Below are 19,575 nucleotides of genomic sequence, written 5' to 3'. Positions count from 1 at the left end.
TGTGTGTGTGTGTGTGTGTGTGTGTGTGTGTTTATGCAAATTAAAAATACACCAGCTCATTTCAAGCACCAGCACTAAGTACACTCCCCAGGTTAACCTTTCACCCTTGAGCAGTAATCTCTGTTGCTCACTTACTCCTCCTTGATAGCAGGTATAGCCAGTGGAGAAGGGGCCTGTGAGAGAGGTGGGATCCCATCAGCACTGCTTAAGGGTTCAGTCAAATCCTCTGCCTCTGATTTGATCAGTTTTATTTTCTTCTTCTTCTTCTCCTCTTTTTCCTTAACCTTTTTTTTAAGGACAGCCAAGTCATATAGCGCTGGGAAGAAAAGGCAACGAAAATCATAGAACTACATTTTTACATCAGAAGTGAGGGGTCTTATCTGCATGTTACTTTGCCAACACCCACTGGTAGAAGAAAGAAAAGTCTTAGTAATAAGACATTTAGTTGTTTTTTGTTTTGTATTTTAACCAAACCCAGTCACAGATTTTACAGGTAAATTTTAGCTCCTATTAAAGAGACAAAGACCTATTGTACTGATTTTATATTCATTTTCCATCTATAAATCCATGAGAGGCAATAACAAAACAAAGTCATCAGCAAGAAGGAAACTGTGGTTTCATTTATTTTTGCCACATGTAAGGAGGCTACGTAACGCAACACCACAGTCAGATGACGTCTACCCACAGAGGACATCATTTACCTGCCAGAGAGCCCTTCCTGCCAGCATTTACTCGGGTCATGATGTCATTGAGAGTCAGGTCCCCTGTCAAAAGGTCCGGATGATCCTGGATGTGATATTCAGAGATTTGTTAGAGAGGCCCAAATAAGGAGCTAAGACTGCCAATGATTTTGCCAATTTACCTAACAGATACAATCAGATGTTGGGCGCACTTGAGGAAATCATGCTGAATCAAAAAATGTACGGAGGTTAAAACTACTGCCCTGCATAACGGGGCACAGGAGAACCCAGTTCCAACCCTTCTACTGCACAGCATTTAATTTATGAACCTCTTTTACATTCCTTATGTGCTCTTCAAACAGTCTTAAGTATCACTGTTATTTTACAGTATGAGAACATGGTTCAGAGAAGTTAAGGGATTTGCTGACTTCTAGTGTGTGATGGTTCCCATGGCACCACTCAGCTTCAGATGGTCAGCCATTTCTTCCTCCTCTGAAGCCAGATGGACTGGCTTGATTACCCTGGCATTACCCTGTTTCGGTCAAAGTGAAGTAATAGAAAGAGTAAAAAGTGCAAAGAGCACAGGACTGACCCTTGACTTCCTAGCTGCAAGGCCAAGGACAAGCTCCTTAACCTCTCTGAACACAGGTAAAATAGACATAAAGATCCATGTACCAGTCTTGTGGTAAAGCTGAAATCGGACACTACGTTAGGTGTCTTGTATTCCTCTCTTATCTTTGCTGTTAACTAGCCTCTACTGTTGCTCCTGTCCCCCAACAATGACAGAAGAGGAAGCGTAAATAACAATACTGTCACTACCTTCATCTTCCAATAGCCAATCCAAAAATATTAGACTGAAAACCACTAACAACCACCCAACCCAATCTTACTGGTTGATGTTTCCGCTTCTCATGGTGCTTCTTTAACATTATCTTCAGGTCACTGTCCCCCAGTTCTATTTTATCTGAGAGAGAATGAACCAAACCACATGGACTAAGTCATTCACTAACATGATACTCAAATTCAAATCTTTCTGGTCACTGTGATACTCATATAGAACGTGTTTCTCTGCGTTTCCCTTCTGACTCCTGTGTACTATAAGCCCAAACAATCTTCAAACGGTCACAGGATCAACTCTTCAGCTTTTCTCTGCCTCAATCAAGAATGACCTCACTTAGCTGCTCCAAAAACACACTGAAAATTAACATTCTTTGATTCCTACCCCAATTAAAAGTTCTTCTCTGGTTTCACAGACATTCTCAGAAATTGCTATGGCTCTGGTTAACCCTCTTGTTCTATTACTGAACTGCTCTGAAGAATTATTTTAAGAATCTATTTTCTTTAGCCCAAAATACCAGCTGATCAGCAACTAAGGAAAAGTTCCTAAATGAAGAAAGAAAGGAAGGCCTACCTACTTGTAAAAAAGTGGAACTGTACAAAAACTTCTCCCAATCTCCTACTTCTAGGGAACACTGCTTCAATTCCCTGGCAGGTAAGAATCTAGCGCCCACCTCCATCCAAGGGAGTTCTCAGATCTACGTTCTGCTCTCCCAAAACATTCACAGCGTCACTCAATTCTCACCTGCAGTTTTCATATCCGTGGTTGAAAGCGTGGGCACCACCCTCAGGGGCACCGCAGGGCTAGGAGAACGCGCTGGAGAGCTCGGAAGCCATGAGCTGAGATCTTCAAAAGAAAATTTTTCTTGTAAATCCAACGTGGCTGTGGACTCCAATAGGGGAGATTGGGTAAGTGGCCATTTGGGTTCAACAAGGCTAAGCCAACAACATGGAGGCCAGGGTTCCACCATTCTTTTCTGACCCTTCTCCAGACGAACTGGAGCACACTTAGGTCATTTAAACGGCTCTTCCAGGAAGAGAGACTTCAACAGAGTGATGGGGTCGTATTGCAGCAGGCCAACAGTCACTACTACTCTCCTGTAAGGGGAAAAGCAGTTCTCTCAAGTGGCACAATAGGACCAGACAGGCCTACTGTGGAGAGCCCTGCCGTGCAGGGATGCATCTCATCTAAGCTCAAATGCCACTTAAGTATCAACAGTAAAAAAGGTATACAGTTACACCCCACCTACCAGGAATGTCTCGATGCCCAAAGACTAAGGGGTTCTGAGCCCCATTTTCCACCCCCTCCCCAAGAGAGACAACAGGGATGGCTTCTTTGCTGGGGAGATAAATGGCTACCACTGGCTCCAACTGAACAAGCTGCTGGTGTAGATCCAACACCCCAGGTACCCCAAGTGCCCCCACTCACCTTCTTCATCAGATGACAGGTCTGTGTCACCACATTCCTCCTTCACTTCCCTCAAGACCTTCAAGTAGCGTTGCTGGGTCCGCCACTCCCGCTCCTCAGGGGTGCGGGATGGTGAAGGGCGCTTCTGGCGAAAGGAAAGGGCCGGACCACTCCGTCGGGCCATCTCCAGCAGGTCCTAGGGAGCGATCAGATGGGGATGCACATCATCATCCAAAGCTTGTTGTGGTACATTCTCTGAGACTACAATTTCTTCCTGAGAAGACATCGTTTAACAGACAAGTCCCTCCCTTCAGATCACAGAGATGCACATATGAGAATATATCCAAACAAAAAGGGCCTCTACTGATTACTCCATGGCAAAGTATCTTAAATCTGAGTGGTGAACTGCTCCCTCGAGAATGAACACTTACTATACTAAACACCCGACTATTTCCATACTGAAGCTTAAGAACCACTTAGAACCACAACTTTGCCTCAGAGATTACTAGACTAACCAGGTCCCAGGGCCATGAAGCCTGATGCACTATTTATCCATCAGGATATCTGGAGGCCTATGTGCTCTCATACATCAACTGCAGAGCAACCTGCTTCTCCTTAATAATCCATGATGGATCTCAAAGTCATCTGCATATCCTGGTAAATACTGAAGCTATGATATTTCACCAATTTTAAGAGACACCTTTTTTCCGTATTTTCACACCTCTGAAATCAAGCTACATCTTAAAATTAATAAGAAAGAATGATACAGCCTATGTCATGGCTTAACTGGTAGCATTTTCCTCTTAGTGCTACCTTTTGTTATTTGGTATCTGAACCAACTCTTGAAGTCATAAGATCTGTGCATTCACTGTCCATGTCTAATATCCAGTTCCCAAGCATTACTTACACTCCGGGAAGCCAGGATCTGCTTCAGCAACCTATGGAAATACTGCTGCTGGGAGGTGAGGTAGCGCTTATACTGGGACTTGAAGCACAGCTGCCGGTACTTAACCACCTCGGGGTTAAAGTGTCCATCTTAAAAGAATAGAGGTACAACCATATATGTGTATATACATGTGTGTGTGTATAATATATACATATAACATTTATACTTACAGGTCAACAAATATTTTTTTTTAATTTTTTTTTAATGTTTTTTATTTATTTCTAGGAGAGAGAGAGAGAGACAGTGTGAGCAGGGGAGGGTCAGAGAGAGAGGGAGTCACAGACTGAAACAGGCTCCAGGCTCTGAGCTGGCAGTCAGCACAGAGCCCGACGCGGGGCTCAAACCCACGAACCGCAAGATCATGACCCAAGCGAAAGTCGGACGCTTAACCGACTAAGCCACCCAGGCGCCCCAAGGTCAACAAATATTTAATGCAAACTTAAAATGTGGCAAACTCTGTATCAAACTAGAATACAGTACAGGGAGAAAAAAGACAATCTATGTCTATGTGGGGCCTATGGTCCAATGGGAGACAGAAAATAAACAGGGGCGCCTGGATAGCTCAGTCATTTGAGCATCTGACTCTTGATTTCCTCTTAGGTCATGACCCCAGGGTTGTAGGATCAAGTCCCACATCCATCTCCACACTGAGAGTGGAGCCTACTTAAGATATTATCTCTCTCTTTCTCTCTCTCTCTCTCCACCCCCCCGACCTCCCCCATTCACACATGCTCTCTAAAAAAATAATAAAAAAGAAAGAAAAGAAACATAAATATTCAACTCTTGTGAATACTATCAGAAATTAACTTGAAGCAATTGTAGAGAGTAAGGAAGAGTCATTCAGGAAAGGGATCTATAAAGAATGAGACATAAAATGAAGCCTGATTAAAGCCATTGTGGCAAAATGAAAACTGATAAATACTGGTAAAAGTTATACAAATGTTTATTATACTATTTACCAACTTTTATGTATGTTTAAAAAAGTTTCATTAAGAGGAAAATAAATGGAAATTTACAAATAAGAAGTAAAAATGGTGAAAAGGCAAAAGGAACAGCCTGTGCTAAGAAAAGACCTGAAGCAAGAAAGAACCTGTCATGTCCCAAAACGTGAGGAAATGTCTGTACGACTAACATGGACTGGGCTGTAGCTGGGGGGGCATGTGATGCCCTGGGAAGCTGGGCAGAGGTCCAACCACACGGGTGGAGCTGGATTTTATCCCAAGTACAATGGAAATAATTTGAAAGGGTTAAAGCAGAATGACATGGAGGGAGCAAGAGAGGAAGAATGAAAACTAATGCAAGGGTCCAAGTGAGATGATGGCGGCTTCCCTCCACACCTGGAATAAAAGCCAAGGTCCAGAGGTGGCCTGGCAGGCCTTTATGATCTGTCCTGGGCTACCTCTGGCTTCATCTTCACCAGTCTCCCATTTGCTGCCTCTACCCCAGCCCCAATGGCCTCTATTTCCCAAACAGGCCACATACCTGACTTTTTCAAGACCTTTGTGTTTGAAGTTCCCTCTACCTGCAATGCTTCCTACTAACACCCAGTATTTTCACGGCTTGCTCCTCCTACCCTCATTAAGTCTCTGTTCTGCTGTCATCTCATCAGAGAAGCCCTGGCCAGCCACCAGGTCTAAAACAGCCTCTTCCTGTCACTCTAGTCCCATTACCCTCCTTATTCTCTGGAGGACTTAATGTCAATAAGTATTTGCTTGTTCGCTATCTGTTTTTCCCTCTCAGAATGTAAGATCATTAGCACATCTCCCGAACATCGAAGAATGTCTGGCACGTACAGAAGTAGAGAGACTTGAGATATAGTTCTGAGAGAAGGATTAGACCTGCTGATAGTTCTGATATTGGGGCATGATGGGGGCAATGGGGAGGTCAACTGAACATGGTACCCTGATCACTGAACACGAGCAACTGAAGTCACTGCCTGAAATAAACAGGTCAAGGAGAGGTCCACTGTGGATGTATTAGATTTGAGTAGATGGGCCATGATGAGAACTGAGAAGGCAAGATTCAGAAGCTAATCTCAGAAAAATAAAATGAGGCGTCAAAGCACACGGTGCTTCTCTCTTTTTCCCCCAACCACCCTAATACTATCCAAAGTAACTAACAGCAGCAAATGCTTAGAACAGTACCTGACAACCACCACTACGTAAGGACCGTATATATATTAAGTCACTCAATACTTGCAACAACCCCATAAAAAAGGCACTACTAAATGCTCATTTTACAGATGAAGAAACTGTAGTTAAATAGTTAAATAAAGAAGTTAAATAACTTGCCCAAGGTCACACAGCCAGTAAAAGGGAAAATCAGGTTTCAACCCAGATGGTCTAACTCCAGAGTCCAGGCTCTTACCCACCTTGCTATGCTGCCTGCTATAGGGAAACAGGAAACATGACCTCCAAAAAATGAGCCCAGAGTCCAATACTACTGATGTTATTTGATATATAAACATTAGACTAATATATTTTGCCTCTATACTTCTTTGAAATTCTGTTCCTTCAGTTTTAAGTTTCCTCTGTTTTTTGAAAGCTTGGGTGGCTCAGTTGGCTAAGCATCTGAATCTTTTTCGGCTCAAGTCATGATCAAGTCTGTGAGCTCGAACCCCACGCTGGGCTCTGCGTTGACAGCACAGAGCCTGTTGGGAATTCTCTCTCTCCCTCTGCTCCTGCCCTGCTCATGCTTGCTCTCTCTCTCTCAAAATAAACAAACTTAAAAAAAAAAATGCTACGCCTCTGTTAAAATAATATTTTGTATAAGGAAAATACTACTGAAATTATTAATAATTATGGTAAATTAAAATATCTTATTAAAACTAATTTAACTGCCTTTACAATTCTTAATATGTCTACTAGAAAATTTTATCTTGAACACATGGCTCATGTAATACTTCTATTGGCCAGCACTGGGCTAGATAACAGCGAGAAAACAAGAGAGTAATACCAGATGAAGTTGGATAAGCAGGCAGGAGCCAGGTCACAAAGAGCCTTGTAGGCACAAAATTTTATTTCAGGTGAAGACAACTGCTAAATATTCCACAAAGTGAGTTTTAAGATGCTCACTCTGGGAGCCATGTGGGGATGGCAGCTAAAGTAGCTCAGGCAACAGTCATCAGTGAAGAGATGGTGAATGAATGCAGGCAAGTACAGAGGCAAGAGAGGAGCCTCAGCAGCAGTAACACAGACAGGAACAATGAGTGGAAGAGGGGTTAGCAAAGAAAGTGGGGTGGGGAGTATGGTGTCAAACACACAGGGGGAGATCTAGGGCAGGGAAGAGTCACTGATGCAAAGTGGGGGAAAGTCTCAAGATGGAGGAAGTGGTCAAGACAACAGATGTGCTCTACAGGGGCACCTGGCTGGCTCAGCTGGTGCAGCATCCAACTCTTGATCTTCGGGTTGTGAGTTCAAGCCCATGTTGGGCATGGAACTTACTAAAAAAACAATAGTAATAAAAGGAAACTAAAAAAAGAAAGGACAGTAGACGCTGTGGACGGATCAAGAAGAGAACTAAAAGAGACTTGGAGTAGGAGGGGCGCCTGGGTGGCTCAGTCAGTTAAGACCTGGCTGACTTCAGGTCAGGATCTCACAGTCATGAGTTGGGAGCCCTGCATCGGGCTCTGTGCTGATAGCGTGGAGCTCCCCCCAATGTGCACACACAAATGTGCGCGCTCTCTCTCCCCCGCAAAAAAGAATAAAATAAAATGTTAAAAAATACTAATAAAGAGACATGGAGGAGGAAAAAAATGTTCGCTGGAACAACTGGTGAGATAGGAGTACAGACTAAATATTCGATAGCAGCAAGTCAACATTACATTTTATATTAATATACAGAATCCAAATATGGAAAGATGCTGTATTTACAGTATTTCTGAATTTGATCATTTGTGGTTATGTAAGAAAATGTTCTTATTCCTCAGAGATTAATGCTGAAACATTTAGAGATACAATGTCTGCAATACTTTCAAACGGTTCAGCAAAACAATGATAATATATGTAGTAGTGAATGAGACTAAATATGGTAAAATGTTAAAATGTTAATGTTAATAAGCTGATGAACCTGTTCACCCTTGAACACAAGTTTAAACTGTGGGAGTCAACTTATATGTGGATTTTTTAATAGTACATGCTATAACTGTATTTTCCTTATGATTTTCTTAATACTGCTTTCTTTTCTCTAGCTGACTTTATTGTAAAAATACATTACGTAACACACATAGTATACAAAATAAGTCTTAATGTACTATTGTTAAGTAAGGCTTCTGATCAACAGTATAGGCTTTTAGTTAAGTTCTGGGAGAGTCAAATTTATATGTGGATTTCTGACTGTGTAGGAAGCAGGCACCCGTCCACCTGTGTTGTTTAAGGGTCAACTGTACATGAGTGTCCATTATAAAATCTTGTGACTTTGTCCGTTATAAAGTCTTCTGTAGCTTTGAAATTTAAAAGTAAAAAAACTTGAAGGGGAAAAAAAAAGCAGTCACTGGTGGCATTAGTAAGAGCACTCTCTGTGAAGTCATAAGGTGAAAGCCACAAGGGAACAGGGGCACAATGACTGGAAGAGACAGCTATGGATAACCTTTCAACAAGTTTGGAGAGAAAAAGGCGAATGACAAAGTACAACAGAGGAGACAGATGGTTAGGGACTTTTTTTAGACTGAGACCCCTGAACGCATCCATAGGCTGAAGCAGAGCAAGTGCAGAGAATAGCAAAATAGAGTCCACAGGACAGAAGGGATGGTTAACCAAGGAAAAAAGTTCCCAGAGGATGTAAAACATGAAGGGATCAAGAACACAGGTTAATCTTAAACAGAAAAAAAAACTCCTTTTTACTCTGAGACAGGTAAAGTGGGTCAGAATGGAAATGAATACTGTGATCTGGGGTAGAGGCTGGAAGTGGGAAGTGGGAAGTGGGGAGTGGAGAGTTTATTACACAAGATCCTTCATGAAATAGGAGGCAAGAGAGTCTGATAAGCATTTGGAACTTAAAGAAAAGGTGGACATTTAAAAGAGGATCAGGGTGCACCTGGGTGGCTCAGTCAGTTAAGCGTCTGACTTCAGCTCAGGTCATGATCTCATGGTTCGTGGGTTCGAGCCCCGCATCGGGCTCTATGCTGACAGCTAGCTCAGAGCCTGGAACCTGCTTCAGATTCTGTGTCTCCCTCTCTCTCTGACCCTCCCTGCTCATGCTGTCTCTATTTCTCTCTCAAAAAATAAATAAAACATTAAAAAAAATTTTTTTAAAAGCTGGAACGATGTCATATACTGTTCTTAAATACATACATACATACATACATAAAATAAATAAAATAAGAGAGGAGCAGGAAAGCCAAACCAAAGGCAAGAGAACATGGGAACGCAACGACAGCTCAGAGAAGACTAACAGACATGGAACTGTAACCATGTGCAGCAACACTAGAACTGAAATACGACACTGGTCAGGGTGAAACACACAGGAACTCTTGTCTTAACATTGCTTGTTCGTATCTTCACCAGACAATCCTACTGTTTTGTGTCTGTGTAGGGCAAACACTACACAAGTCCCTGACAGAACCGCTCTAAATCCAGGCAGGCTCCACTGAAAGAGATGGGCTACATCCACCTAAGGCCCCTGGCTGCATGGAAACTTTGCCAACTAAAGAGAAGAATTCCTCTTTAAACCAATAACCCTCCAAATGAGGGAATGCTAGTTCTAAGATCGCTGAGGTAATGAAAGATTAGCAATGACAGGCCAGTGCCCTCTGGGCTTTTGTAGGTATCACGTTGTCCAGGTTAACAAAACTCAAGGAGATGCACTGTACTTTCAGGGCCTCCTGCCAAAGCAAAGTCACCCCAGAAGGGGAGAAGAGGCTTGCCTCTCCTCCTCTCCATTGGAGAGGAAATGGTGGCTTAATAGTAGCCCCAATACATCCTACAATCCCTAATAACAGATTCAAGCAAGGATCATCAATGGATGCTAACCCACTGAGTAAACCAAAGGCTTTGGAGTAAGAATACTATCACGTGGTCCCAAAGTATCATCCTACATTTACCTTCTTAATTATGAAGGAAAAAAGATACTGTTACCATCAGTATGTCTGGCAGATACCACTTAACCAAGAGACCAAACGCATCATTACCAACACTGGAAAAACTGACATCATGTGCTTTCTGAAGTGATGGGGGAGAGGGGAGAGGTAATATTTCCCAGTTAATATTCGTGGCAAAATGTTTAACCCAAATCTAATCATGAGGAAACAAAACAATTCCCCAGAAAGTAGAACATTTTACTATTCAAGTGTCCTGGGCTCACAAAGGACACAAAGACTCTAAACCCACATATCTCAATAATAACACTGAATGTAAATGGGCTGAATGCTCCAATCAAAAGATATAGGGTAGTAGAATGGATAAAAAAACAAAATCCATCTATACGCTGTCTACAAGAAACTCATTTTAGACTGGAAGATACCTTCAGATTAAAAGTAAGGGGGTGGAGAAATATATATCATGCTACTGGAAATCAAAAGAAAGCCGGAGTAGCTATCAAACAAACTGGACTTTAAATTAAAGACAATAACAAGAGATGAAGAAGGGCATTACATAATAGTTACAGGGTCTATCCATCAGGAAGAACTAACAATCATAAATGTCTATGCACCGAATATGGGAGCACCTAAATATATAAAACAATTAATCACAAAGAGAAACAGGCTCATAGATAAGAATGTGCTAACAGCAGGGGACTTCAATACTCCACTTACAGCAATGGATAGGTCAACCAGACAGAAAATCACTAAAGAAATAATGGACTTGAAAGACATTTTGGACCAGATGGATCTGACAGATATATTTAGAACTCTACATCCTGAGGCCAAGAAATTTACTTTCTTCTGAAGTGCGCATGGCACATTCTCCAAGATAGATCACATACTGGAACATAAAGCAGCCCTCAATAAATATAAAAGAATCGAGATCATACCATGCACACTCTCAGATCATGCTTTGAAACTTGAAATCAATCACAGGAAGAAGCCTGGAAAACCCCCAAAAACATGGAGGTTAAAGACCACCCTACTAAAGAATGAACGGGCCAATCAGGCAATTAGGGATGAAGTCAAGTGTCCTGGGCTCTTAAAAAATATCAGTGTGTTTTGTATGGAGCCACCGACATAGCCAAGGCAATCCTGAGAAAGAAAGAAAAAAAAAAAAGCACGAACTATTATGCTCCTTTACTTCAAACTATACTATGAAACTACAGTAATCAAAACACTATGGGGGGCACCTGAGTGGCTGTCGGTTGGGTGTCTGACTTCCGCTCAGGTCATGATTCACGGTTTGTGGGTCCGAGCCCCGTGTCGGGCTCTGTGCTGACAGCTAGCTCAGAGCCTGGAGCCTGCTTCGGATTCTGTGTCTCCCTCTCTCTCTGACCCTCCTCTGTGCATGCTGTCTCTCTCTCAGAAATAAATAAAACATTAGAAAAAAAAAACCACTATGGGACCGGCACAAAGGACACACAGATCAATGGAACAGAACAGAGTCTAGAAATAAAACCTTCAACTTATATAGTCAATTAATTTGACTATAATAATGGCATTAACAATGGTGAAAAGACAGTCTCTTCAATAAATGGTGATGGGAAAACTGGACAGCTACACACAAAAGAATAAAACTGGATAACTTTCTTACATCATAAACAAAAATAAACTCAAAACAGATTAAAAATTTAAATCCAAGGCTGAAAACATTAAACTCCTAGAAAAACAACACAGGCAGTAAACTCTTGGGACATCAGTCTGAGCAATATATTTTTTTGGTTCTCTCTCCTCACGTAAGAGGAACAAAAGCAAAAAAATGAGACTACATCAAACTGAAAAACAAAGCAAAGCAAAGGAAAGCATCAACAAAACAAAAAGGCAACCTGCTGAATGGAGACTGTACTGCCAAATGATACATCCAATGAGGGTTCATATCTACATTTTATAAAGAACTCCTACAACTCAACACCAAAAATAACCCAGTAATAATAATAATCCAGTTAAAAATGGGCAGATGATGTGAATAAATATTTATCCAAAGAAGACACTCAGATGGCCAATAAATAAGTGAAAAGATGTTTAACATCACTAGTCACCAGGGAAATGCAAATCACAACCACAAGATACCTACACCTGTCAGAATGGCTATTATCGGGGCACCTGGGTGGCACAGTCGGTTAGGCATCTAACTCTGGATTTCTGCTCAGGTCGTGATCTCACAGTTCCTGAGATCAAGCCCATTTTGGGCTCTGTGCTGACAGCACCGAGCCTGTTTGGGATTCTGTCTCTCTTCTCTCTGCTCCTTTTGCCTTATGTGCACACACATGCTCGCTCTCTCTCTCTCTCTCAAAATAAACATTTAAAATTAAAAAAAGAAAGACTATTATCAAAAAGCCAAGAATTAACAAGTGTTGACAAGGATGTGGAGAAAATGGAACCTTTGTGCACTAATGGTGGGAATGAAAAATGGTGCCACCACTGTGGAAAACAGTAGAGTTCCTCAAAAAATGAATAATAGAACTACCATCCAGCAATTCCACATCTGGGTATTTATTTGAAGAGACTGAAAACGCTAACTCAGAAAGTGTATATGCAGCCCTACGAGCACTGAGTCAAGCCACGGAAGCAACTTGTGTCCACCCGTAGATGAATGGATAAAGAGAAGTACGTGGAAAAACATTTTATATTTTTTTTATATTACTCAGCCTAAAAAAAGAATGAAATCTTGCCATTTGGGACCACATGGATGGACCCAGAGGATATTATGCTTCCTGAAATAAGTCAGAGGAAGACAAATACCATATGATTTTACTTTTGCGTAAAATCTGAAAAACAAATGAACTAAAAAAACAAAAAGACTCATAGATACAGACAGCAATACCACGACTGCCTTGTGGGGGATGGGGGCCAGACTGTGCAAAACAGGGAAGGGCATTAAAAGCTACAAACTTCCAGAAATAAAATATGACAAAAGGATACAATGTATATATAATACAAGAAATACAGCTAATAATAAGTAACAACTTATAAGGTGACAGATTGTAGCTAAATGTATCATGGGGATTACTTCAGAATATACATTCCGAATCAAAATGTTGTACACCTGAAACTAACATAATATTGTATGTCAACTAAACTTAAATTGAAAAAAAAAAAAAGAAGTTGTTTTTGAAAGACAAAGAATAAAGGGCAGAAGGCCCAAGAATCAGGGAGCCAAGAGACATGAAATTCAACACAATACATGAACCTTGAATAGATCCTGAACCAAAAGGCCCATTATAGTGCACCTGGGTGGCTCAGTCACTAAGCATTTCATGGCTCAGGAGTTCAAGTCCCATATGCGGTGAGCATGAGTCTCACCTTGGGTGAACACAAGCCCTGCTTCAGGTAACCCCCCCCTTCTTTCTCTGTCGTTCTCTCTCTCTTTTTCCCTCCCTCCCTCCCTTTGCCCCTCCTGGAATTCTCTCTCTCTCTCTCTGCCCATCTCCTACGTGTCCTCTCCAAATAAATAAATAAATAAATGAATGGCCACTATAAAGAAGATTTAGGGAATAGCTGAGAACACCTGACTGAGATATTCTGTGATATTATTTGCTCAGTGTTAAAATTTCCTGGGTATGATTAACGGGACTGTGATTATATAGCAGAATGTCCTTGTTAATGGATGCATACATGCTGAAGTGTTTGGCAGGAAAGTATCATGTTTTCTGTAGGAAAAAAGTATATATGTATGTGTGATGCACAAATACACATAACTGCATATGTACATGCGATCAAGCAAATGGTAAACTGTTCTTAAGTTTTCTTAAATCCTAGTCATAAATGGTGCTATAAGACACAAGTAGTGTTTTATTTCTTGATCTGGGTGGTAGTTACACAGCTCTTATTACAATAAATCACTTATGATTTATGTTTCCTACATAAGTTAAAAATTTTTACTGAAAAGACTATCCCAGGTAAAGTGCTGCACACAACCAGTCTCTGAGTCAGTAGGTGTTCATGGAAATAAGTTCGATAAACAGAGCAAGGAGTATTCACAAAAGTGAATGTGTTCCTACTTCTCCCACTCCTCCCACAACAGAATGCCAAGCTGCATACCTCGGAAAAGCTTCTGGGCAATGTGCAGAGGGTTCCCAAAGCGGAAGTTCTCTCCGCTAAACAAGGCTAGGACGAGCTCATTCTGCTGCTCAAGACTGTCTTCAGGAAAGTGAGGCAGAAACTGCTGGAGGTGTTCACGTTGAGAGTCACTCAATACTTCCTGCCATGTTGAGAGGCTGACTACATCAAAGAATATCTCAGGCTGGGAGAATTCGGAAAACCAGGAGAAGAGAAAACAAGCTTTTAAGCTTTCCTGGGAGTGGTATAATACATGGAACATAAAACTTACCATTTTATCCATTTTTAAGTGTACAGCTGAGTGATATTAAGTACGTTCACAGTGCTGTGCAACCATCACTGCATCCAAGTTCTTGTTTGTTTGAACCAAAATGATCTTTACTCAATTCTCAAATCTTAGAGAAAAAGACTACATATAAACCACTATCTTATACCCAACAGTAAATAATAATCCACAGGAGGGGCGCCTGGGTGGCTCGGTCAGTGAAGCATCTGACTCTTGGTTTCAGCTCAAGTCATGATCTCACAGCTGAGATGGAGCCCCGTTGTCAGTCTCTGCACTGTGTGGAGCCTACTCGAGATTCTCTCTCCCCCTCTCTGTCTTTCTCCCCATCTCTCTCTTTCAAAATAAACATTTTTTTTAATGTTAAAAATAATCCAAAGGATGGGGCGCCTGGGTGGCTTAGTTGGTTAGGCGTCCGACTTTCGCTTGGGTCATGATCTCGCGGTTCGTGGGTTCGAGCCCCGCGTCGGGCTCTATGCTGACTGCCAGCTCAGAGCCTGGAGCCTGTTTCGGAGTCTGTGATTCCCTCTCTCTCTGACCCTCCCCTGCTCACGCTGTCTCTCTCTCTCCAAGAAATAAATAAAACATTAAAAAAAATAATAATAAAAAAATAAAAATAATCCAAAGGACAAACGACCTCAGTACAGAGAATTTCATTTGGAAACACATTTCTGCCAACAAGGAGTATGATGAACAACTGAATTCAGCTTAAAACGAGGGGCAGGAAACAGTTAACAAGGGGGAGAACTTGAGGGGTTGAGGTCATCTGCCGAGAGAGGCCAGCAGCAGGACGGTATACACATTGTCTGGAGGGGAAAAAAAGCAATTGCAGTGTCGCTTAAGAAGTGCTCATGTGCACATAGGCACATAGGAGAAGCACACCCCCCAGACTCAAGGTGTCAGAGAACACATATTTGAAGTGACATTTAAGATAGTTAAGGGATAAGGAAAGGGGGGAAAAAAGATGTTGACGCAGGAGAGTTAAAAATCCACAGAGCAGGGGTGTCTGGCTGGCTCAGTTGGTAGAGCATGTGACTCTTGATCTCAGTCTCCAAGCCCCACGTCGGGCACAGAGATTACTTAAAACTACATAAATAAAAATTTTTTAAAAATCCAGAGCAAAACCATAAAAATGGAAGAATTAATATGAAAGAAAGGACAGCAGTTACCTGTGGGGAGAATGGAGAGGGATGAGATGGGGAGGGATATACAGGGAGCTTAAATGATACTGGCAGCATTCTACTTCTTAACCCAAGTGGTGGTTAGTTGGGTGTTTTATTACTGCTTCAATTGTATATATACTGTAGATATATGGATTTTATATACTCTTCTTATATATGATACATGTCACTTTTTTTTTTTTTAAGTGGGCTCCATGCCCAACATGGGGTCTAAACTCACAACTGTGAGATCAAGGGTCACAGGCTCCACCAAATGAACCAGCCAGGTGTCCCACATTTCACTTTTCTTATAATTAAAAGAGTTGAGGCAATGTATGGCTAGGACAAGGTCACAAATGAGAGGGGGAGCAACAGACAGAAGAAAAGAGGAGGAAGGGACCTATAGACATGCTAAATACTTGTGACATTATCCTGAGGACAAGAGAGAGCCACCAAAAGGCTTAAGCAGGAGACAACCCAGAAATCCAACCACCTGGAAGACATTTCTACATTCATGTACTGACGCACCTCAGTGTCCAAGAGCTTCCCCTACAAATCTATTTTTGCACACCACTTTATGCCTAGTATCTCAGCGTCTGGTATAAAGTAGGTACTTTATAAAGTAAGTGTTTGCTAACTAAATGAATAACATGAAGAGATTCATCTGAAAGAGTATGTACAGTAAGCATGGATGGGAAGGATATATATGTCAACTTCAGTAGTTGTTACTTCAGGTGGCAAGGACAATAAATGGTGGCTTTAAGTCGGTTTACAATGTTTGACGTATTATGAAAGAAAAATCTGAACCAAATAGGACTAAATGAAGTTCTCTCCTGAAACTGGATAACGCACAAATGAATGTTTGCTGACACTCTACACCTGTCTGTATAAGTGAAACATGGCAAAATAAACAAGTCAGTTAAATACATGTTTTGGTATACCTAGTACCTTGCATATAATAAGCATTTAATAAGTAGTAGCCACCTTAATAATGATGAAATTATTATTATTTCACAGCTACCTGTGAAATGGGCCAGAAGCATGTGAATATCCCATCCCAGGGCATGTACTATTAAGGGACTACAGGGTTTGTTTGTTTGTTTGTTTATTTAATGTTTATTGATCATTGAACGACAGAGCACAATCATGGGAGGGGCAGAGAGAGGGGGAGACACAGAATCCAAAGCAGGCTCCAGGCTCTGAGCTGTCAGCACACAGCCCGACGTGGGGCTCAAACTCACAAACCATGAAATCATGACCTGAGCCGAAGTCTGATGCTCAACTGACTGAGCCACCCAGGCGTCCCAGGGTTACTTTATTTATGATCCACAATGTGGGTAACCAATTTGATGTTGAAAAAACTCATAATTTTATCCTTAAAACATACGATTTCTTGTTAATTGCTCAAAATTATCTGGTTACAAATAGGGCTTATACAATACTATTATACTGACGTACTATTAAGCATGCAGAATGTAGCCTATACTTTCTTCTTTATTCAGAATATTAAAGATGTTATGTTAAAAAAGAGAGAGAACACTCTGAATGCAATATAGAAAATGAAACCAAAAAGAGCACAAAAGACTGAGAACACCTCGTAGGGTGTGAGAAAGGTTTAGCACAGCAGTTACGGGCAACGTGACTCAGAGAAAAAGATGGTGGTGGAGCTACTACTTACATCCTCCAGAAGGTCCTCAGGCAGACTAACCCTGGTGCCCCCCAGGAGGCAGTCCTCCATAATACGTGTGCCATGGCCATCTCCACATGGACCCAGTTCCAGGGGATCGGTCAGCATATGGTCCAAGGAATCCATTGCTTATGTTCCACAGATAATCTAGACAAATATATGCAGTCATACCTCTAGGTAGAAAGGCGAGAACCCCAGGCATCTGACTGCTATTAACACTCTTTCAGAAAATATTCTGGCCCAGAAAATAGTCAATCTCAAGTCTAGTGTTATACCTTATCCTCCAACCCTAACTGCAGCCATACACTTCTGCCCCCTTCTACTACTGCATTCTTATCTCAATCTTCAAATCTTCTCCAGTAGATCTGTTATTGTTCAGAATGTGTCCACAGTAACTCCCAAATTTACAGAATTTCTTACACTTTCATCTTATATTTGAGCAAACTGAGACTTAGAGATTAAAGGATAAACAGGTTAGAGTTCATAATTTAGATTTCTCCGGCCAATAATCTCTCTGCTATAAAATAATTTAACTTATTGTTTTGTTTTTTAGTTCTTTGTTGTACTTGCAGAAGGAAAAATCCCTGACAACCCATACAGACCAGTAAAGCTCAGACACTAACAGTAAGTTATTTAATGAGGGCCTATTAAGTCCAAGGCCTTTCATGTATCTCATTTAATTCCTACAACTGTGCGAGACAGGCTTATCATATCTATTCTAGAGATATTACAACTGAGGATCAAAGTAGATAAATAAGTTGCCCAACCCCAGGGGTAGGACTGAAACTCAGGTTTGCCTGACTACAAACAGATATTCTTAACACTATACCTCCTGTATAAACTTTCAATTGAAACTGTGAAGAGGGAGCATGCTAATATGACTTTAGTCCACATAAACTCTGGGGTCTCCAAGCACTTGGCCATGACAGCCAGTAAATTTAGAAGCCCATCTGCCAACTAAAGGACCATCTGACGTTTATAACCATGTACACGTAATGTTGTTTCTCCTTCCTATAATAACTGAACATTACTGGTCACTTTCAGAAATGCACATATTACAACATTTTCAGAGAGCATCTCCTTGGGCTAATAGCTAGAAATCACCTGTAAAGCTGCCATCGGATTGAACAAAACTAAAAGGACCACAGGGAGCTTGAACGGAATCGCTCTACAAACATTTGCTAAATCCGTTCTCTCCTATACCTACTGAATGCACTAACAAGCACATAAAATGGAAATTAAGAAACAGACTTAACAGTCAAAATGCCAAACTTCTAGCTTAATCCCGGGGACATGAGGCAAATCTTACCTTGCCAAGTGTCAATTTCCTTATCTGGAAGACAAAGGGGAGTTGTCCCAGGTCCTCTGTACTGTTATGTCCAGTCTTGGAATCCTACAATAAATAATCTCCAGATGGATAACAGTTTACATGACTTAATGCAGTCACGTAAACATAGCACTGTAACGAATTCTGATTCCAAAACCCTTAAATGATGAAAAGCGGAGAGCTGTACTACTAAAGTAAGCATCTTCCCACTAATTATTTCAAGTTATCTTTTTTAATTTTTAACATTTATTTTTGGGGGGGGGGGGGCAGGGGCGGAGAGAGAGGGAGACACAGAATCCCAAGCAGGCTCCAGGCTCTGCGCTGTCAGCACAGAGCTCCATGCGGGGCTCGAACCCAGGAACCCTGAGATCTGACCTGAGCCAAAGTGGGAGGCTTACCCGACTGAGCCACCCAGGCATCCCTCAAGTTATCTTTTAGAGTTTTCAGATTTATGTAAAGATACTGCAGGAAGATTAGTGCAGAACAAAGCAGATGGTCTCCAAGCATTTGTGCTCCCTCACCTTTCAGTACATGGGGAATTACAACACCCTGAGCAGTCTTAGTGCCTAAATTACCCAAGCACGTGAGAAAGCACGTGGTACAGGAGTTTAACAAAACTTTAAAACAGAAAACATTTTTTGCAGTTTTGCAGCAGCAACCTTATGTTTAGAGTAAGGTCCTCTTTATAGAATTGGCATAGAACAGGGTAGGAACTGCAAAGCCAATGTTCTACCGGGCTCTTAGGAGGATCGCCCGTTTCACAACTTGTTCACCAGTTTCTTCAACTACTATGGTGGTGTAGCTAAATTTAATCTATTCGAGTGGCAACCTTTGTCCTGCTACTATTCTGAACAGGATCTCAAAATACAAAAAGCAGGTACTGCCAGAGGATTAGAACCCCGGAAGCCAAGGATTCTTAAATCTTGAGGCGTCCTGGACCCCCTAACTAGACCAGGAAGGCGTCTCCCAAGGGCCTTTTCCCTGCACCTGGGCTAGCCCGGCCTCCTGGACCCTCCCCAACGCAGAAGCTAAACCCTTGGCGGCTTCCGGAGCAAACGTTCGCTCCAAATCCGCCGCCCCTGCAGCAAGCCCCACCCTACCCCACC

The 19,575-nt window shown here is 41.7% G+C and overlaps 1 protein-coding gene across 2 annotated transcripts in view; it reads right to left on the bottom strand.

Moving 5' to 3' along the window:
* Positions 1-19,575, bottom strand: part of NFRKB (nuclear factor related to kappaB binding protein) — a 45,323-nt gene that overhangs the window by 25,456 nt on the left and 292 nt on the right. Inside the window, exons 2-10 of one of the 2 annotated variants that reach the window (XM_077756538.1) lie at positions 18,452-18,535; positions 17,134-17,289; positions 13,995-14,196; positions 3,833-3,960; positions 2,947-3,121; positions 2,263-2,400; positions 1,571-1,644; positions 702-786; positions 136-316 (exon numbers count right to left, since the gene is read on the bottom strand). In XM_077756538.1, the coding sequence (XP_077612664.1) occupies positions 136-316; positions 702-786; positions 1,571-1,644; positions 2,263-2,400; positions 2,947-3,121; positions 3,833-3,960; positions 13,995-14,196; positions 17,134-17,268 (1,118 nt within the window). In that variant the 5' untranslated portion in view covers positions 17,269-17,289; positions 18,452-18,535. The remainder of the gene's footprint in view (positions 1-135; positions 317-701; positions 787-1,570; positions 1,645-2,262; positions 2,401-2,946; positions 3,122-3,832; positions 3,961-13,994; positions 14,197-17,133; positions 17,290-18,451; positions 18,536-19,575) is intronic. The other variant, XM_077756539.1, reaches the window with a different exon arrangement.

Source organism: Crocuta crocuta, unplaced genomic scaffold (genome assembly GCF_008692635.1).
Source record: "Crocuta crocuta isolate KB4526 unplaced genomic scaffold, BGI_CrCroc_1.0 scaffold172, whole genome shotgun sequence".
Classification (NCBI taxonomy): domain Eukaryota; kingdom Metazoa; phylum Chordata; class Mammalia; order Carnivora; family Hyaenidae; genus Crocuta; species Crocuta crocuta.
The sequence above is the reverse complement of the archived record's forward strand: the minus strand, read 5'-3'. Positions and strand labels throughout refer to the sequence as shown.